The sequence below is a fragment of the Hemitrygon akajei genome, chromosome 3 (genome assembly GCF_048418815.1).
Source record: "Hemitrygon akajei chromosome 3, sHemAka1.3, whole genome shotgun sequence".
NCBI lineage: Eukaryota > Metazoa > Chordata > Chondrichthyes > Myliobatiformes > Dasyatidae > Hemitrygon > Hemitrygon akajei.
This window is the reverse complement of record NC_133126.1, coordinates 163,764,103-163,786,719: the sequence shown is the minus strand read 5'-3', so window position 1 is coordinate 163,786,719 and position 22,617 is coordinate 163,764,103. Positions and strand designations below refer to the sequence as shown.

The window sequence follows — 22,617 nt, the reverse complement described above, 5'->3', positions numbered from 1 at the left end:
GGATTGGCCTATTGCTCATGTTGTTCCATTGTTTAAAAAGGGTCCTAAGAATAAACCTAGCAATTATAGGCCTGTAAGTTTGACGTCAGTGGTGGGTAAATTAATGGAAAGTATTCTTAGAGATGGTATATATAATTATCTGGATAGACAACGTCCGATTAGGAACAGTCAACATGGATTTGTGCGTGGAAGGTCATGTTTGACAAATCTTATTGAATTTTTTGAAGAGGTTACTAGGAAAGTTGACGAGGGTAAAGCAATGGATGTTGTCTATATGGACTTCAGTAAGGCCTTCGACAAGGTTCCGCACGGAAGGTTAGTTAGGAAAGTTCAACCTTTAGATGTTAATATTGAAGTAGTAAAATGGATTCAACAGTGGCTGGATGGTAGATGCCAGAGTGTAGTGGTGGATAATTGTTTGTCAGGTTGGAGGCCGGTGACTAGTGGTGTGCCTCAGGGATTTGTACTGGGTCCAATGTTGTTTATCATATACATTAATGATCTGGATGATGGAGTGGTAAATAGGATTAGTAAGTATGCACATGATACTAAGATAGGTGACGTTGTGGATAATGAAGTAGATTTTCAAAGCTTGCAGAGAGATTTAGGCCAGTTAGAAGAGTGGGCTGTACGATGGCAGACGGAGTTTAATGCTGATAAGTGTGAGGTGCTACATTTTGGTAGGAATAATCAAAATAGGACATACATGGTAAATGGTAGGGCATTGAGAAATGCAGTAGAACAGAGTGATCTAGGAATGATGGTGCAGAGTTCTCTGAAGGTGGAATCTCATGTGGATAGGGTGGTGAAGAAAGCTTTTGGTATGTTGGCCTTTATAAATCAGAGCATTGAGTATAGGAGTTGGGATGTAATGTTAAAATTGTACGAGGTATTGGTGAGGCCAAATTTGGAGTACTGTGTACAGTTCTGGTCACCGAATTATAGGAAAGATGTCAACAAAATAGAGAGAGTACAGAGGAGATTTACTAGAATGTTCCCTGGGTTTCAGCACCTAAGTTACAGAGAAAGTTGGAACAAGTTAGGTCTTTATTCTGTGGAGCGTAGAAGGTTGAGGGTGGACTTGATAGAGGTATTTAAAATTATGAGGGGGATAGACCGAGTTGACGTTGATAGGCTTTTTCCATTGAGAGCAGGGGATATTCAAACGAGGACATGAGTTGAGAGTTAGGGGGGAAAAGTTTAGGGGTAACACGAGGGGGAATTTCTTTACTCAGAGAGTGGTAGCTGTGTGGAACGAGCTTCCAGTAGAAGTGGTAGAGGCAGGTTCGATATTGTCATTTAAAGTAAAATTGGATTGGTATATGGACAGGAAAGGAATGGAGTGTTATGGGCTGAGTGCAGGTTGATGGGACTTGGTGAGAGTAAGCATTCGGCAAGGACTAGAAGGGCCGAGATGGTCTGTTTCTGTGCTGTAATTGTTATATGGTTATAAGTTAAGAATAAATATGAATAAACTCTTCTTGGGCTTCTAGCTGGGTACAGATAACGATTGTAACTGATGTTTTGAAGACAAACTTTGCCATCTTCATCACGGATGATGCCTGGGTACATCTAGTCCGGTGGTATTCATACCCCTGTTGTCCGTCCCTCCTGATTGGCTAGTACTCATTCAATCAGGTTCCTACTCTCAAACCTTGTTTACAATTGAATTCCAGTTCTTAATTAGAGTGAGACCACCTTCTTTGTTAAAATTATTTTCCTCCAGTTTTATTTCAATGGCTTCCTTTACCAGGCGATTCCAAAAGCTATTGGGGTGGCACAGCAGTTTTGTGCTGTTGAAGTCAATCCTATTGTCATTGCATATGCAATGTTCTCCTACCGCTGATTTCTCTGGTTATCCCAGACAGATACACCTCATGTACTCCTTGATGTGGGTTTCCACCGTGCATCCCATCTAGCTGATATATGCTGATCCACCTACACAGGGAATCCTGTAAACACCAGCCGATTGGACTCCCAGATCGTCTTTGACCCACAGAAGCTGTGATCTGAGCTTCCTTACGGGTTTGTGGATGGTATTAATCTGCTCCTACAGGATGGCTGCAAGGTGAAGGAAATCAATCGGGCCCTTAAAAGGGCTGACAGAAAAACCAAGAAACCTAACAACGAGGAGGGGAACCCGTCACTATTGCCTGTCTTCCCTATATTTCCACAGCTTCTAGAAGGATCGCCAGCATCCTATAGAAATACTGAATTAATACCATCGATACTTGTACCCGGCTGGAAGCCAGAGCAGAGTTCATTCATCATATATGCCGAGAAAGCACTAGATCCATTTTTTAAAAGAGTAAATAATTTAGAGAGTTCAAGTCTGAAATAAAATTCATCTGGGCTCTGTAACAGGAGCATGGGAATTGATAAAAAGGGGGAAGATAGAATATGAGAGTAAAATGGCAAAAAGTATGAAAAAGAGTATCTGTAGGTACTTAAAAAGGAAGACTAGCAAGTGTAAATGTGGTTCCTTTATAGACCAAAATATGGGGAATAAGGAAGTGGCAGAGAAATTAAATACTTCACGTCAGTCTTCATAGAAAAGACAAAAAAATTTGTTAGAAATACTAAATAATAAAGGATCCAACAAATATAAAGAACTAAAGAAAATTAGTATTTAAAAAAGAGAGAAGTTGGTGAGACTGACCTCACTTACTCATAATCAATAAAATATGGCAGAAGCGACTAAGTAATGACTTTAGAAATTTAATAATGTCACAACACAGGGCAAGATCATGATAGGGAGGAGGTTTCAAAGAGGCTCCAAGGAGACGTGGATAAACTAAATGAGTAGATGAAAATATGGCAGATTAAATGTAATGTAGAAAAATGTGAGGTTGTTCACTTTGTGGTATAATTAGAAAAAAATGAGTCTTCTATTTTACGATGAGGAATAAGAAAATGTTTATGTTAAAAAAGTGACCTGAGTGTCCTTGTACACAAAGATACTGAAAATTAACAAGCAGCAATTAGGAAAGCAAATTGTACAGTATGTTGGACTTTAATACAAGAGGATATAAGTGCATGTGTATTGTTTCAGCAACTACATATTCACCGAAAATAGAATTAATCTCATAGATGAAGTACTTCATTGACCATTGCTTCTAAATACCATGATTCATTTTCAAGCCTGTTTTATCAAAATTCTAAGTAACTCTAATGAAAATGTATTAAGAAACATTAAACAAATAACTAAATAATTAATTGGTGCTATAGATAACAATTTAATCTGCATGCAACCCTATTGGATGACAACCTAATAGCACAAAGTTACAGTAACTTTAGCAATAGAGCATTTGGAAGCATTTAATAGATCTCACCTTGTGTAAGGATGTCCACTCTACAAGTTGGAAGGGTGCTGGATCAATCTTACAGTTGTTGAAATCCACTTCCTCATCCAACTGTTTTTCTTCCCATTCCATAATCTAGGGAAATGGTTTTAATCATCAGTTTGCAATTACAGTGTTTCCGTGGCTCACAACTGAATTCAGCACACAGAAATAGCATAGAGACATCCAGGTAATTAGTTATGGCATTTCAGTGTCTAGATCAGAGTTCAATATACATTCAATTAGTTAAGTAGTCCCAATCTGTCATTTCAGGAAGCCACAAAGTTCAGGTTTTAGGGCCTCTCAGTAATTCTAGTGACAATTTTAGTATCAGCTTCACTGAGGGTTTGATGTTCTTTCTGACATTTGTTATCTTGAATACAGACCGGAATTCCTAATTAATTCTTCAACTCTTGATTAAGTCCCCAACTGCTTTAATATCACAAAATTAAACAGCAATTACTAAAGAAAATATTGTCAAAATTGTGTACATGATCAGCTGAATACATCATGAGGAATAGATTTCTTATAATGAAATGCAGCGCAAAACATTTTGAAAGATTCAAGATCACATCACTAAAAGAGTAATTTCCACTTTTTAAACAAATATACTTAATAAATACAAATTAACAGAACATTCAGGAAAATTAAAACAAATCTCAGTTGTATATGGTGACATATATGTACTTTGATATTAATTTAGTCTGGACTTTGAATTAATATTCAGTTATGAAATACATAATAGTCAGCCCTACTAATCCGCGGATTCAACCAACCGCGGATCGGGAAAACCCGGAAGTTCTCTCTCCAGCACTACTTTTTCTTGTCATTATTCTCTAAACAATACAATATAACACCTATAAAGTAATCTAGAGATGATTTAAAAGTACAGGCAGTCCCCGGGTTATGAACGAGTTCCGTTCCCGAGTCCATCTTTAAGTTGGATTTGAAATCGGAACAGGTACATCCAGTATTATTTAGCGTCAGTTAGTCAAACGTTTGTCTTAGTATATAGTATATATTTTACCTTTCTATGCATATAAAACTCTTAAGAAACATATGAATTTCAATAATTAAACCATTGCGTTGCTTAGTAATAATTGTAGCTTTCATCGGGGCAGGGCCTTCACATGCTCCATTATTCTCACTTTATCCTTTAAAATTGTTCCGATCGTTGACCAACTCTAGCCTAACGCTTTTCCTGTGACCAATGGCATTTCTTTCGGATTGCTTTATTACTTCCACTTTTTTTCAATCGTGATCGTGATTATTTACGTGAACAGAAACACTGCGGATCCAGAGCTGTGCCGGGTCTTAATGTCCACCGCACTGAGACAGGTTATATAAGGTCCGGGGTTCCAGTGGGTCCTAAAGACCACCAACTTGAGCATCTGCGGTTTTTGGTATCCGCAGGGGGTCCCAGAACCAATCCCCCGCAGATAAGGAGGGCCGACTGTACTCTACTGGAACAGTTTACATATGACTTGTGCACAATCACATCACAAACAATTCCTATTATATGACACAGAATTAGTTGTTCCAAAATGTCAAGTTCCATCTGCAAAAATATTCACACAGCCAATAATGGAAATACTATGATAGCTTACAAAGTGGAAGAAATAAGTTTACATTAACAGAAATGTAAATTATAACCCCTGTTGCCAGTCTTGACTTGTCTGAAGTCTTTCACATGGTTGACCATATCATCCCCCTTCAATGTTTCTCCATTTATACCCAGATGAATGGGCCTGCACGCCAAAAGCAAAACACTGCAGATGCTGGAAATCCAGAATAAAATCGGAAGTAAGACAGCCTTCAGTTATTCATCTGAAATGTTAACTCTTCCCACAGATGCTGGAAGTTCAACATAAATTTCATTATTAGAGTACATATATGTCATCACATACAACCCTGAGATTCTTGTTCCTGCAGGCATACTCAGCAAAGCTATAGAAATATTAACGATAACAAGTTTCAATGAAAGATCAAGTAGAGTGCAGAAGACAACAAACTGTGCAACTGCGAATATAAATAAATAACGATAAATAATGAGAACATGAAATAACAAGATAAAAGAGTACTTAAAGAGTGATCATTGCTTGTGGGAACATCTCAATAGATGGGCAGATGAGTGTAGTTATCCCCCTTTTGTCAAAGAGCCTAATGGTTGAAGGGTAGTAACTGTTCTTGAACTTGGTGGTGTGAATCCTGAGGCTCTAGTACCTTCCACCTCATGGCCTGGGTGGTGAGGATCTTTGATGATGAGGTTGCTTTTCTACAACAGCGATCCACGTAGATGTGGCCAGTGGTTGGGAGGGCTTTACCTGATGTACTGGGCTGAATCCGCTACCTTTTGTAGGATTTTCCACTCAAAGGCATTGGTGTAAGGCATGTGCTGCCTTACTTGCTGAGTACTTCCAACATTTTCTTTTCTTATCACCTACACTTTATATTTCTCTTTTTGAATGTGGCCATTCTCAAATATCCAGTTGCAGCTGTGAACAGTTTTTAATGGTCTGTTTGCTGCTCCAGTAATGCTTCTCTGATATCCTAATATGGCACGTAGGAGAATTTTAAAAATGTGATAAAACTAGTGGGAAAACATTTGGAACATTTTTGCTATGGTAAAGGCTCTTATAAATGGAAGTTGTTGCAGCCTAGGCTAAAATCAGCTGGAGGACCCAGCACTGGATTGTTCCATTATCTAACTAACTATTTTAGACCTTGTGCATTACAGAGATCAGGGATATAATTACAAACTAGAAATTAACAAAAGCTTAGCACCATTGTTAAACTGAAGACTAGGCTATATAAAGTGTTAAGGGCAGTGGCAGGTCAAAGGACTGGTAAGTCTTAAGATCAAGCAATGGAAGAATAAAAATAAAGGAGAAAATGATTTTGTAAGAAAAACTGTGAGAACAATATCAAAATAAATAGTGAGAGTTTCAATGGATAATTAAATATGAAAAGACAGTTAAGATAGCTGTAAGATTTCCAAATTAAAAAGAGGAAACAAAGAAAAAGCAGATAAGTTTTTTTTGCATCATGAAGTTCACTGCAAATATGACTAAAGAAATAAATAGTTTATTTGAGAGTTTTTAGTTAGTGACACTGTTGGCCTAGTTCATTTCCTTAGTTCAGTTCTTATTAAAGCCCTTGAACGGTTCATTTGTCTGTGCACTTGGGCCATCACTGAACTCGTGTCAGAAAGGCTTGATTATCTAAATGGACCCGGTGGAGAGAGAACAGCTGAAACTGGCCCTGAATTTCATTGGTCAGGTGGAGGAGAAGTGAAAGTCAGTATAGGCTGGGTTGTTAGAAATGGCTTCCACAGTGCGACGATTGCTCTCAGAGCAGCAAGATCAGGTGCCAGCAATCGCAATGGAAGTTCAGCAACTCATAATAGACAGCCAGAATCAAGTGTCAGCCAAAACTACTCTCAGTCGCTATTGAGCAGCTTTCTGCCAGAACAGCCCCACTTCCAGTGCCAGCATCTCCCCCGTCCTCCTCTATTGCAATCTCATCAGCTTCAGCCACTAATTCCCTTGACTGCTTCAGGACCTGAACTGAGCATTCCTTCACCAGGCAGATACTCTGGTCGCCCTGTAAGCTGCAGAAACGGTGTTCCCTAGTGTGAACTGACCTTCCAAGCACAGTCAAGTCAGCTGAGTGATGATGCACGTAAAACTGGCTTACATGGTGAATATCTCAGACCGACCCCCACTCAGCCTGTTCAACACCCTACGAGAACAAGGTTCTCCTGCAGCCCAGTCTTCCCAGCAATTTCCAGTCGAGTTTAGGGGAGCATCTGACATTCCAGTATAGGGTCAGAAGTCTGCCTGCCGACTCCTGTGCTAAGGGAAAGGGTCAGTGAGAGACTACGAAGTAAAGTTCCACACTCATGAGGTTAAGATGGGGTGGAACAAGAGATCTCTCATCACCTCTTTCCAGTGTCAGCTGAGCACAAGATCGCAGTGCATGATGAACAAGACAGCCTGGATGAGCTGATAAATCTGGCCATTCAAATAGACAGCTGGGCATCAGAGTGACAGAGAGAGAGAATGGCCAGAACCTCCTAACTCATCAGATCACCAGTTGTCTTCACTCCCTCTCTCAGCACCAGTATGCAGTCCTTGGAGGAGCCCATGAAAGTGGGTGCCCACACCTATCTCAGGAGGAACAAGGTTGGTCCAGAAAAGGTTGCTACCTCTACTGTGGATCTCCAGGACATTTCTGGGCATCATGACCCAAGCAACCAGTAAAATAAGACCCATCAGTAAAAAATGGAATTCTGGTGGCTTGATTCTCCCTGCAAACACCTTTCCCTAATTGAGTAATGCTCCCAGCTTCCCTATCATGGACTCCCAGCTTCCCTATCATGGGCGTCCCAGACCCATCACCCTCTGGCATTTATTGACTCCGGGGCAGCCAGGAATCTCACGGACATGTCTTGGGCTCAGTGATGGGGAACTCCCACTCAACAACTGAGAGAGAATATTGACATCAAGGCACTGGATGTTCTGCCTTTCCATAGTACCCCTCCAATTTGCGCTAGAAGGCAACCACAGGGTCTCCTCCAGTCTTGTTGAATCATCTGATCTGCTGCTGGAGCTTGGCCTTCCTTGACTCACTCAACACAACACATGGATCAATTGGTCCCTAAAGACACTCCAAGAGTGGGGACTGGCATGCCAATCCGGGTTCAGCTCAAACCCCTGTCAGCATATCCCTTCCTGGGCAAACTGCTTTTATGGACTGGTCTGGGGTTCCATCTGAACATACTGACTTTACTGAAGTATTCAGTAAGGCGGCGGACACCTCCCTGCCTTGACACCGGCCGTACGACTGCTCCACTGACCTCTGACCTGGTTTTGGCCCTTCTTGGGGTGAACTCTTTTCCCTGTCTCATACTGAAACAGTGGCCATGGAAGAATACATCAAGGAGGCAATGGCCTTAGGATTTATCAATCCATCTACCTCACCATTGAGTGTACAGGGTGTCCAGGGAGGGGCAGCACCTCTGCTGAAGGGACGTGTCCATTCCGGGGCAGCTTACTCACCTTTGGTCCCCACCGGAAACTCAGCTCTCACCTGTGGCTCCAAGTAGCTGTTTGCCTGCAACAGTGGCCACACCCCGGTACACTGCTTCAACGGGCAGTCTAAACCAGGTGAGAGTGGCTGGTGGCTTCATACCCCAGTGAGATAGGGATGTGCCTGTCCTAGCATGGGAAAGTAGCTCTGCTGGACTGGGCGGATGAGATCTACAGGGAGGTGGTCCTGCAATGCTCTATGGAGAGAGAGGGGAATGATGAAGCACAGAAGATGTCATGGTCATCCACAGTAACCAAGGAAGACCCCAGTTTGTGATGCTTGTTCGTACCACTAGACCTGAACTTCTGAGGCTGAGAGAATGGAACTGCCCCAGTGAAATGGCTTTTCTGTTTTAAGCTCCCTCCCACACCGGTTTCCTGTCATCATTGGACAAAATGGACAACCGCCACCTCACTAGCAGGGGCAGACTTCTTTTTTGTGATCAAGAAGGATGGCAAGCTCCATCCTTGCATTGATTATTGGCTCTTCAACAATATCACAGTGAAAAACTGCTGTCCTCTTCCCTGCTTGCCTCTGCTTTTGAACATCTCCAGGGATCAACCATGTTCTCTACGAAAGATCTGCATAATGGTTACAACCTAGCCAGCATCTGAGAAGGGGCAGAGTGGAAGGCAGCATTCAACACTCCCTCTGACCACTACGAGTACCTTATGATGCCATTTGGTCTGGCCAACGCTCCTTTTGTACTTCAGGCCCTGGTCAATGATGTGTCCGGGACATGTTGAATCAAGTTTGTTTTTGTCTATTTGGATGACATATTACCTATTCCCACTCTCACTAAGAACACATCCAGCACTTCCAGAAGGTTCTGAGATGGCTCCTTAAGAACAACCTTTATGCCAATCCAGAGATGTGTGAGTTCCACAAAGAGCAGATGCCATTCTTGGGCTACATTCCACTATTCAACTAGATCCGTGTAAAGTTCAGGCGGTCATAAGAGTGGCCCAAACCATCTGTAGGCAAACAGTCGAGGTGCTTCATGGCTTTTGCAAATTTTTATTGCTAGCTCATCGGAAACTTCAGTTCCATCATGGCTCCCATAAATGTACTCAGCAAGAAAGGTTCTGCAGGATTCCAATGGACACGTGAAACAGATCAAGCATTGTCAGAGTTAAAGAAACACTTCAACACTGCCCCAGTGCTGCAGCATCCAGGCCCATCTCATCCATTCACCGTCAAGGTCGATGCATCCAATGTTGGCATTGGAGCTGTACTCACCCAGCGCTCCCTGTGCTTTTCTTTCCTGTCACCTGACTCCCATGATGTCGTGAACCGAGAACTTCTGGCTGTCAAGGAGGCCCTGCAGACATGGCAATACCGCTTGGTGGGAGCAAAGCACCCCTTACTGGTATGGACCGATCACGAAATCCTCTCCTACATTTGTGACGGCAAGAGACTCAACTCCCGTCAAGCCTGTTGGGCTCTCTTCTTCACCTGGTTTAATTTTACCATCACCTACCTCCCTGACAGCAAGAATATCAAGGCCGAAGCTATGTCCCACCAATTTGATATCTCTGAGGATAATGTCAATCCAGAGCCCATTCTTCCCGCACATTCATAGCTGCTCGGGTGATATGAGGAATGGTAACAGAGGTGAAGGCTGCCCATATCAAATCCAGGCCCAGATGGGGATCTCCCAACCAGCTGTTTGTCCCTGCCGCTGTGTGCCCAAAGCATTGGAGAACGGCCACTCTTCCCATCAGGTTGGCCACCTGGGGATGCAATTTACAGAGAGACGCTTTTGATGCTGATCGATGTCCAAAGATGTCCATGACTTTGTCTCTGCCTGTGCAATTTTTTGCTCAGAACAAGACATCACATCAGCAACTTGCTGGTCTGCTCTGCCCATTGCCTGTGCCTTACTGCCCCTGGTCCCACGTCTCGATGGACTTCATTACTGGTCTGCCTCCGTCAGGTGGGAACACTACCATTCAGGTAACTGTGGACCAGTTCTCTAAAACTGCTCACTTTGTTGCTCTTCCCAAGCTCCTGTCAGCTCGTGAGATTGCCACCCTCGTGGTTCAGTACATGATCGTACTGCGCTATCAGGACACAGTGTCTGATCAATGACCAAGGTCATGTCCTGTTTTAGGAAAGCTTTTTGTTCCCCTTTGAGAGCTACCAGCCAGCCTCTCATCAGTTTCCCACCCCCAATCTAACAGCCAGACTGAGTGTGAGTCAGGAGCTGGAGACAATCCTGTGCTGCATTGACTCTTCCAAACCCATGATCCAGAGATCCCACTGTTTGGGCACAGATTACCCACAATAACCTCTAGTTGTCCTCCACTGGCATACCCCCCACTTTGAATGCCAAAAGGGATTCCAGCCACCCCTCGTTCCTGGCCAAGAGACAGACGCGTGAGTCCCTGCTGCTAAACAATTGGTCCATCGCTTTAGATCTTCTCTGCTGCAAACCCAGAAACAATATGCCCAGCCTGCTGATCAGCTCCAAAGGCAGGTGAGGCTTCTCAAGCCAGGGGAATAAGTCTGGCTGGCATCTAGAGATCATCCATTGAGAGTACAGAGCTGCAAGTTGGCCGTATGCTATGCGGGACCATTCGTAGAGAAGGGTGTTAACAAAGCCTCTTCTAAGCTGTGTGTGACTAGCATCATCCATGAAAATTCACCCACTGTTCCATGTTTGCCAGCTCAAGCCAGTGACTATCTCTCCATTTGCACCAGTCACCAGCACCTTCCCCTTCCCCCCCAACTCCATGCTTGGTGGATGGATCCTGCTCTATTCTGTGTGGTGCATCCTGGCATCTTCCTGGATGTCCAGTAGCACGTTGATTGGGAGGAGCGTGGCCCAGAGGAATGTTCTTAGGTTCCGGCTTGACACATCCTGGACGTCTTTCATTCAGGACTTCCAGCAGGCACAGGCCTCTGGTGCCTCGGGATCTGTGCTGGGGGGGGTGGGGGTGGTGGAGGGTGGATTCAGTCACAGTCAGGGACACTGCAGGGAATCTGGGTGCTCTTGCAGGCAGCTGAAATACACAGCAATCACGCACACATTCCAGCCAATTAGGGTTCCTCTGTAATTCCATTTAACTTTCTTTGTTTTGGTTCAGTCTTGTCAAGTTCTGATTGACGCACGGCAACGACAGTGCTCCTTGCTTACGTTAGTCCATGTTCTGAGAAAGAGGATTAGTGATTTTGATAGACACTGTTAAAGAAGCGGTATTAATTTAGTTCTAGGTTACTGCTTTTGAGCTGCAGTGACGGCAATAGGTTTTAGTTTGTTTGAGTGTTTTTACTTAGCAACCCTGTTGGTCTAGCAGTTATTATTTTCCTTCATTCAGTACAGTTCTTTTTAAAGTCCAGTGAGCAGTTCATTCTGTGTCTGCGCCTCTCGCTCTGCCCTTGGGCCATCACCGAGCTCTTGTCAATACGATGCTAGAGTTAATAATCAATGAAATAACTAAACACTCAGGATGTGGGCTATAATCAGCCATGTTCCTATTGAATGGAAGGTAGGCTTGAGGAGCCTGGTGGCCTGTTCCTGTTTTTTTGTGTTCCATATATTTCATTATCTTGCAGTTTAGAGATCATTAAAAAGCAGGGCTTTATAAAGGAAATGGTATTAGTCCCACAACACTTCCCACTTGTTATCTAATCTTTTTGACAAGCAAGAGAGAAGCAGCTCACCCAAAGGCAAAATTTTCAAAGGAATTTGACAGGAGGTGGAATTAATTACCTTAATGGAGATGGTGGCTTGGGGGGAAAGAAATCTTAATTCACCTTATTAATAATAATCTTAGAGAGACTTCAGTATTCAGGGATCTGCAGATAATCTTACAACTTTATAAAAAGGTAAAGGGTATTTTGTAAAACTGATCATTTTATCAGTGATTAAGATAAATTCATCTTTATGCCTGGATTTTCCTATCAGTGGCACATGAATGGGAATTGTCCACTGCACCAACAGCCACTCACAAACTACATGGTTGCTGTCATAAGATGCCTGATTCTAAACCTTGCAATTAAGCATGGGAAGATTTATTAGAAGGTCATATTTTAACTACTGTATGGAAGGAAAATGAAAAAGGAAGTGGGGGAATGAGAGTGAAATGAAGTATTCAGAAGGAATGACAGCTATGTCAGCATTAAGTTAGTTTTTGCAATCTTCTTAGCAGAATTTAGCACACTACTTCATTACAAATTCACTCATTCTGAATGCACCAGCCCTATATGGATGTGACAATCCAAAGAGGCTTCTCAGATCTTGTCGAAATTACATTCTGACTGAATCTACTTGCCTCCAATTGTTTAAGATGTGAAAACCAAAGAAAATTAATTAGCAAACACATTGTTGCATTAGCCAAATCAGGTGTCAATGCTCTTGCACTGCATGAATCTAGTCTTCCATAGGACATCACTGTTACTGATATTCAGAAGTGGAGTAAAGACTTTTGATGATTCTTCTATAAACTTTCCTGCTTACTTTTGCTCACTTCAGTGTTAATGAAATGCTATTGTACGATTGTAACTGGGAGAGTTTGCTACACCTGCAGAGCAGAGCAATTGGTGGCTGTTGAGAGCGCTTAGCGCAAATTGTGTGGAGCAGAATTTTGTTTTTGCACCAATTGAAACATGTGGAAGATAGGATATGATCACTGAAGACTAGCAATGGAGACAAAATAGTTAAATTTAGGAGTAGGGACATGATATTGCAGTTATACAGGTCACTGGTTGTCGAAGTTATAGCAAGGGTTAAGGTAATGTCCAGGTAAGGATAGTTTACAGATAGTATGCAGTCAACCCAGGCAAGTAAGGCCTTCGAAGAAAGGACTGAAGGGTCTCAGCCCAAAATGTCAACCGTATACTCGTTTCCATAGACGCTGCCTGGCCTGCTGGGTTCCTCCAGCATTTTGTGTGTGGCATTGACTATTTACCAATTGGCCATTATCCATAACTGCTAGTCAACTCCGTATAAAAATGGTATTTCTTCGTGCTGATAGTGCTATGTTGCTCTTCTTATGCACAAGTAAATAAAATGTAATTGAGGAATCCCCACCCCACATACTTAATGCTTTCCGCAGGAATCGCTCCCTAAGCGACTCCCTTGTCCATTCGTCCTTCCCCACTGATCTCATCCTGCCACTTATCCTTGCAAGTGGAACAAGTGCTAGATCTCCTCTCTCCAGGTGAGACGACACTTCACCTGTGTGTCTGTTGGGATCATATACTATGTCTGGTGCTCCCGGTATGGCCTCCTGTATGTCGGTCAAATCTGACGTAGACTGGGAGACCGTTTCACTGACCACCTATGCTCAGTCCGCCAGAAAAAGCACAATCTCCCAGTGGCCACCCATTTTAATTCCACTTCCCATTCCCATTCTGATACGTCCCTCCATGGCCTCCTCCATTGCCGTGAAGAGGCCACATTAAGGGTATTCTGTTTGGGTAGCCTCCAGCCTGATAGCATCAGCATCGATTTCTCAAACTTCTAGTAATGCCTCCGAACCCCACCCCCCTTCATCATTTCCCATCTCCTTTTCCCTCTCTCACCTTATCTCCTTGCTCACCCAGCGCCTCCCTCTGGTGCTCCTTCTCCCTTTTCTTTCTTCCATTCTCCTCTGTCTCTCTCATCAATCAACTTCCCAGCTCTTTTCTTCATCCCTCCCCCTCCAGGTTTCACCTGTCACATGGTGTTTCTCTCTCCCCTCCCCCCACCTTTTAAATCTACTCCTCAGTATTTTTTGTCCAGTCCTGCCGAAGGGTTTTGGCCTGAAACGTCGACTGTACTCTTTTCCATAGATGCTGCCTGGCCTGCTGAGTTCCTCCAGCATCTTGTGTGTGTTGAGGAACAAGTGCTAGTTTCAGAGTTCAGTTAGCTGAAGTAAAGAGCTGGGAAGTTGATTGGTGAGGTCCCCCGGAGTACAGTTTTGGTCACCCTGTTACAGGAAAGACAATGTGAAGGAGGAGAGGGGACAGAAGAGCCTGGACTGGAGGGTCTGAGTTATAGAGTGAGGCTGATTAGCTGGATCTTTAATCTGTGGTGGGCAGGAGAAAGAAGGGTGACTTCATAGGTTTATAAAATCTCGAGGGCTACAGACAAGATTGTGGTCTTTTCCCCAGGCTGGGGAGTCCAAAACTAGAGTGCATGGATACAAGATAGGAGGAGAGAGATTTAAAGGAGACCTGAGAGGTAACTCCTTTACACAGAGCGTAGTGAGTATCAGGAACAAACTACCAGAGGAAGTGGTCGAGGAGGGTACACTGTAACATTTAAGAGACATTTGGATGGATATCGGGAGGGGAGAGGTTGGAGGGTTATGGGCCTAACTCAGACAGCAGGGAGGTTGCTGTGGTTAGCATGGACCAGTTAGGTTACAGTGCCTGTCTCCATGCTGCATTACACTATGAATCTAATGCGGTTGTTAAAAGTACATTGTCATTGATCATACAAGAAAGAGCATAAATGGACATATCAAACTAATTCTTTATATTGATTCTGCACGATTTTCCCTGCTTTACTAGGCTGCAATCCAATAATACAGACAGCCATTCTAGCCCTGATTGATTGTATTGGAAAGGTTGCATTTTCTTTGTCCTTTTGATGCACAGGTTTTGCTCTTAATAAAATTAGCAAAAAATAAGTTTGTCATTGCCTGTCTTGATCTTTGTAATCTTGTTCTTTTACAGCTTGCGTTACAAGTGGTGGAAAATCCATCTAGGCTTCCACAATATTCTGGATGTCTGGATATCAGAGTCTAAGTTAATTAAGCTTGCTTTTTCAGTAACCAAATCCCTGAGCAAATTATTGAAATATTTCAAATATGGCTAGAGAACATCATAACATTATATAAACATGGCAGGAAAAATACATCTGAGAAAGATAATTTAGTGAATGAATTATATCATTTACTAAGTAAAATGTGGACAAAATTATAAACAAGTTTAAAATTCCAAAGAAAGCAGGTTTACCTCTGATGGTGTCATGTCATCTTCAATTTCATATGGATCCTAACCCAAAAATAAAATCAATTAATATTTATTACTTTTATACATGTAAGTTACAATATGTCCATGAACATCCAATTTAGAAATTCTCAAATTAAAAACAAGCTTGATAAACTTAGAAGGAAATGCACAACAAGTTGCCTATGAATTCGCCCACAGATGTACACCCTAAGCGATGATTACCACACATTCCAAATGAAATAAAGTGAACTTGGTGACAGACAATTCATGAATTATTATGCTAAGTAAAACATGATCTAGGATTCTGCCAATTAAATCTAATTGTAATCTCATGTGGCAGAGTGATAATGACCAGTCAATTTCTTTTAAATTTCCAAAGGGATAAACATTGGCTAGCACTACCGGAGTAACTACACAATTATTTGTAGGATTCTCTCAGGAATCCTGCATTTCCACACTTGACAGCACAATTTCCATAAAAACAGAATTTTTAAAGGAATTCAGGAGCATCTGAATGTAAAATCCAGAACTAACTGAGTGCACAGACTTCCATATTGCTACTGCACCTTCTGCATGTCTGAAGCACTCATGCACAGAGATGCCACGTGTAAGACTTGCCAGTGCACCTCTTTGGTAACATTTATTCATTCATTCAACTTAACTTAAAAATTCATCTTTTGTATTGGATCCTTCTGGATCTCAATATCACCCACCTCTCTCCTCCCAACTCCAAAGAGCCAATCCCTTGTTTCTGGAACAGGGTGATACCTGCATTTCCTTGCAAATTAGTGAATACATTTCTAATATCAGCATTTGGCAAAATGAGCAAGATTTGAGGGATGTGGAGTAGAAATTACTGCTCTTCAATTTTTAGCTGTAATTATTGAACCGAAAAGTTTAGTACAACACCAGAAATGTCACCCCGGAAAGTTTCATGATTCATCTAAAAGCCTAACAATTACTATGCAGTTTGAAATATCGAGGAATATTGGTAGTGCAGGCTGGCTATTTGGAAGCTTGGTTGATTGCCGAGCTTGGCAAACTGTTTGCAGACATTTTGGCTCCAATCAAGAAGCCATCATCAGTGCGTAGTTGAGGGTGTTGTCTGCTCAGAATGCCATCATATAACTCCTCCAGAGTCCAAATGAATATTGATTAGATGTTGTGATCTAGTTGTCTGGTTTAGAACACTGAACAGTTCAGCAGTGGGAGATTCTGACCGGCTAACTTCGAGGGAGGTCCTTTGGAAGTGTTTGCTTTGTTGTCCAGATCCCGAGATTACCTGCCACATAGATCTGGTATATGAACCCTTATAGAGAAAAGAGAAACAATGAAGTCAACAATCAACAAATCGCCAGTGATCCATTTGGGACCCCGGAGTATATAAGCTGCACTCTGAGGGGCCAACACCCTCAACTGCGCACTGATGATAGCTTCTCGATTACAGCCGAAATGTCTGCAAACAGTTTGCCAAACTCGGCGATCAACCAGATATCCTAATTACTAAGCAGTTCGAGAATTTAATTTCAAAAAGCAGTTTTGATTTAAAAAAAATCCTGAGTCACATTTTATTTTAACTAATTACACTATAGTATTACATTCCCAATGCCTAACTGGTTTACAGTCAGACAACAAAACAGCTAGTGCAGGACAAATCAAACCGTATGTAAATTTTAGCCTCCACCCATAGTCTGACGAAAGGATACCTGCTGCCATTGAAGGCAACAGCAGAACTATCTTGTTTGATCTTCGGAGTAACATGTATTACCATAAGGGATAAACAATTGAACATGTACCGTACATGACACTTCACACCAATGTTTGTTCATAAGTTACTCAGTCTACTTGTGTTACAATGAAAACACAAGGAAGAATCATTGGGCTGAAGTCCAAGTCAAACACAGAGCAGGCAGTGGAAAACTCACCTTCGTTCATCATCATGAAATAACTAAAAAAGAACTGCTGCAAGGAACTAAATGCAAGGGTTTCTGTTCAAAATTACTAAGTGCTTCTAGTTCAGAATACTAATTCTTCTTTTGCCACCTTGAAATTAATTAATGCATCTTTAATCAAAAGCCAAGGGTTATAGAAAAGCACAGCACAGAAACAGGTGATGTGGCCCATTTAGAGCACACCAAACCATTTAACCTGCTTACTCCCATCGACCTGCACTGGGTTTCTATGTTGCAGACTTGATCTCATCCTAGTTAGGATTCTGTGCCTGCTAGTTTTAAGTGTACATGTTGATTTGGGTACACTCTGATTACTTTATATAGCCCCCAAAAACAGCTTGCATTGTTGAGCTACACACAGTGTGACACTCATCAGGAACTTGTCATGCCCTGACTTCACTGTACTTACTGTTACTGGTTCACGTCATTGACTATCTGGGTGGGAAACAGCTTCTTCCCCCAGGCTGTAAGACTACTGAACTCCTTGCCACCAGCCAGACCTCATCACGTATGAAGCACTTGTAGCGCTATCCTGTTAATTTTTAAACTTGTGTCGTATATGCACCTTATTATTTGTTAATTTTTTTGTTATAACATTACTTTATGTGTTGTGTGTGAGTTGCATGTACTGTGTCGTGCAGTTTGGGCTGGAGGGATGCTGTCTTGTTTAACGGTACACATGTGCATGGTTGAATGACAATAAACTGAATTTGAACTTGAAACTACTTAAGGATTAGCAGCTGCAGGGGGTTCATACTGGTGTTGGATAGCCGTGTACAAAGGGGCTTTGAAGATGTGGTGACATTCTAATACACCACTCTACAGGTTTCTAGAACTGCCAAGGAACTGCTCCTGTGGCGAGCTCTTTGATATAAATCAACTGTCCTCACTCACATTATCAGTATTAAGAATTTCATCACTGTCTCCCAGCTAGTGCTCTTTCTCTTGTCCATTATTTGGCACAGAGTTCCGTCACTGTGGAAAGATGATACTGTCTGAGGCCAGACTATTAACTAGGCCCACAACTGCATGAATCCATCTTTCAATGCCTTCTGCAGTCTCCTGCAATGCAACAAGCATGGCTGAATCCAATAGGTAAAAACAATAAAACTGGCAAAAGCCACACGTAAATTTGATGCTCAGGGAGTGCATGATTAATTAAATGATTTTAGTCTTGATTCTATGCATGAGGATGCATTGGAATGCTGGAATGCTTCAGACATGTGTTCATTAGCTCTGGTAAAGCAGAGTCGGAGACAATTAGCAGAGGAGAAGGTAAAATGGGTTCTGTGGCAGATTGAGGGATATTTGTTTCATTATTTTCATTCTTTAGTGGAACAGCAATACCATCTGTTAACATGTTCAACATGCCAGCACTTGCAAAGCCGATGTGGAGTATGTTTGCTTTCTGAAACCAAGCTAACTCCCGTGGTTCACCGTGGTGATGGCACTCCCGTAATCCCAACAAGGGAGTAGCATCAGACATTTATCCAAGCTGGGGAGGAACCTGTAGGCAGCGGCTTTCCCTTGCTGCCAGCTGCCTTTGTGGAGACCGTTGGTTTAGCAGTTGCTGTTGCTCACAAAACACTGGGTTTGTAGCCAGTACACACTGTGCTAATAGTGGAGGAAAGGAATTTTTAAGTGATGTATGGGTCGCCAGTGAAGCCTTGATGATATGAATTTTCTAGTATGTTGTAGCACTACTCATCCTGTCAGGAGGACAATATCTCATCATTCTCTTACATTCCACAGATGTTAGAAAAGCATTGTTAATATAGGAAATGCAGCAATTACATTTGATCCATGCAAGATTCTGGTCATATGTGAACCCAGGATGGCAGGGGATCCAGCAATGGTAATACATTTGAACATGAAGAGAACTTGATAGACTTTAACCAAAAGGATCAACTTGCATATTTAGGTATTCGTGTACCACTCACTGATGATTAAGTGAGAGCTCGCTGCTCCTACTTAAGGATGTTCTACAAGAGATCTTCGTCTGCTACTTGCTTTGAAAATAGCAACACTCAAAAACCTATGGACACTACAATGGTGTGTAATGTTGTGACTTGAGGGAACAGAAGGACAGTGATCCAGTAAGAAGTGATTAATAAAGAGAGGTTGAGGTGGTGCAGTGATAATGGCGCCCAGTGGATATGGTGAATACGTGAATGAGCTTGGGAGATATGATCAGGCTCAGCCATTTACCCCGCCCGTATGTAAATACTCCTGAAGGCAAACAACAGTGTCAAGGTTCAGGTGAGGGCAGAGAACAGAGAAATGCAGCAAAACACAGAAAGGGGAAGATGATGTTGTTGTCAGTGGAGGGGCCAGAGAAACAAAAGACTTGATTAGCACCATCAGAAACTTCTGACAGCATGTGCAGCTGGTGAGCAGACCGGAAAAAAGGTGAGAGTGAAGTCACCTGTAAGATGTACTTTTTCTAGATCTTCTCATTTCAGAGACTGTGCAGAATGACAGATGAAATAACTCAGGTGAAATTATTTAATACAAAAGACTAACATTCAATAAAGAATGACTAACTGAATGGAAGATGTGTTTTGGAATATGAGGCGGTTTTGTTTAGGATGAAATCACACCGCCGAGTTCATTTCTACCTCTTAAAGTGCAAATTTTGCACGGTGTGCAGAGAAGGTCATGAGGCTGGTCTCAGAGGTTGATGATTTGACTTGTACGGTAAAACTGAGACAGCTGGCATTCTCCGTTCTGCCAGGATTAAATTAGTTAATGAAGGTGAGCAGGGCAGAAAGCTATATAGAAAACTGTGAAGGTCACTGGCTATTAATAACACCAAGCTGGAGAGGCTCAAACCATGAAAGGTTGTGACCAACAGCAATAAAGGTTTCACATAAAAAATGAGTAATATGTAGCAGAGTTGTTACTGAGACTCTGGTATCATTTCAGAAACAATTAAATACTAATGCTCTAGAGTCTCCCCAGAAGAATGGGAGAATACACCTTCCCCATATCTCTTATATTGAATATCTCATATACAGAACAGTACAGCACAGCCCACAATGTTGTGCTGACATTAGTATCAATTTAAAGTTTATTTTAAATGTCCCATCTATCATTCATATCTGTCCATTCCCTTCCTTTGTGTGTCTATTTAAAAGCCTATTAAAGAAAATCAAGCTCCCTGATTCCACTCCAATCTCTAGTAGCCTAATCCAGGTACCCACCATTCTCTGCATGCACACACGTCATGTTTAAACTTCCCCTCTCTAACCATCAAGAGCATGGCCTCTGGGTGTTTGACATTATGATGCTGAGGAAAGGAACCAGCCTGCCTGTGCCTCTCATCATTTGTAAAATGACTACCATGTTTGCTCTCAACCTTTGATGCTCACAGGCGTTCCCAACGTTTTTTTAATGCCATGGACCAATACCATTAAGCAAGGGGTCCATGGTCCCCAGGTTAGGAACCCCTGTGAGAACGAACCAAGTTTGCCACACATTTCCTTCTAGCTCATACCCTCTACTTAAGGCTCCTGGTAAACCTCTTCTGCACTCTTTCCACACTCTCTACATACTTCCCAATATAGGGCAAGTGGAATAGCAGGCAATAAACCAAGTGCAGTCTGACTGAAGCTTTATTTTGCAGCAGCAGGAATCTTCCTTACTCTGATACTCAACACCCCTACCATTCAAGGCAAGCGTACCATATGCTTTCTTTACTATCTTAGCCACTTTCAACAAACTATGGGCCTTCCTCTGTACTTCGGTGCTGTTAAGGGGTCTACCATTAACTGTATTCTTTCTCCTTTCATTTGACCTCCCAAAATGCAACATCTCTCATTTGCCTGGATGACTCAGATAAAAATATAGATGGGTAGGTTAGTAAGTTTGCAGAGGACACAAAGATGGGTGGAGTTATGGAGAGCGGAGAGGACTATCAAAGGATACAGCAGAATATAGATCAGTTATAGATAAGGGTGGAGAAATGTCAGCATTTAATCCATGCAAGTGTGAAGTGTATCACCTTAGGAAGACTAAAGTAAGCTAAAGGAATGCAGATAATGGCGGGATCCTTAGTAGCGCTGATCTTGGGGTCCATGTCAATAGCTCGCTGAAATTGGCCATGGTGGCAGAGACGGCATATTGCATGTTTGCCTTCACTGGTCGGGTCTGTGCACATAAGGAAGCCATGTTGTAGTTAAATCAACGGCTGCAGAAGAGCTTTACCAGGATGCTGCCTAGATGAGAGGATAAGGAGAGATTTGACAAATCTGGGTTGTTTTCTCTGGAGTGCCAAAGTTTTTAATATTATAAAAGACAGAGATGGGGGAATCTTTCTCCAAGAGCAGACACCAGACATGTCAAATACTAGAGGAATGCACTTCAGACGTGAGGAGGATTGTCCAAAGGAGATGTGTGGGGCAAGTTCCTTTTTACTCAGAGAGCAACAGTAGCCTGGAGCAGGCTGCCGGGGGTAGTGGAAGGGAGCAGATATTGATAGTGGCATTTAAAAGACTGTTTGACATACACATCGATATGCAGGGGTGGTTGAATATGGAACATGTATGTGCAAAAGAGAATTAGTTTAATTTGGCACTGTGGCATAGACATTATGGGTTGAAGGGCCTGTTCCTGTGCTATGATATGATTTATATAACAGTCTTCCCAAATACATGAAACCGACATCAGAATACATCTGTTAGCAATACTCATCAAACCTGGAGCCCAATGACAGATACTATTTCTCCTTTGCAATTAGAAGTGAATTCTCAAAGGTATTCTTATCATTTCAGCATCAAATTGAAAGAATAAGTGGCAGAATTATTAAACCTTCAAGGTTTCAGTGGGAGGTTAGTTCTAAACTTTGATTTTAATTTGGAGTGGCTGTAACTACACAATTGCCCACAGCTCTATAACCTAATCTGTGACAGACAACCTGGTTTATGAAGCAGCACACTGCTGGGAAATCACTTACACAGCTCATAAAACTACATACGGAATACTCTCGCCTCATGAAGAAGCTTGTAGCAATTCCTGAGAAGTTTTATAGGGCTAAGCAATGACATCAGCTTTGCTTTTAGCTCAGTTCTGCAGACGGAGTGGATGCATCTTCAAAAGTTCACGATGATACCTGGATAACGTCAGGAGGACACCTTGGGCAGGTGGAAAAATATGACTTGAATGGCCTACAAAGGGGAAATACATTTTATGAACTTTCTGAGGAGTGTTTTTAAAATCAGACAGGTTGTTAACCAATATTGTGGGGCACGGAAATTGAATTATCAATCAGACTGAAAGAGTACAGACAA

General features: G+C 42.2%; 1 protein-coding gene across 4 annotated transcripts in view; it reads right to left on the bottom strand.

The window, feature by feature from the left end:
• clcn2c (chloride channel 2c) overlaps positions 1-22,617 on the bottom strand; it is a 510,268-nt gene that overhangs the window by 18,163 nt on the left and 469,488 nt on the right. For all 4 annotated transcript variants that reach the window (XM_073041207.1, XM_073041210.1, XM_073041208.1 and 1 more), the window contains 2 exons: positions 15,381-15,419; positions 3,333-3,437 (listed from right to left, as the gene is read on the bottom strand). In XM_073041207.1, coding sequence (XP_072897308.1) covers positions 3,333-3,437; positions 15,381-15,419 — 144 coding nt within the window. The remainder of the gene's footprint in view (positions 1-3,332; positions 3,438-15,380; positions 15,420-22,617) is intronic.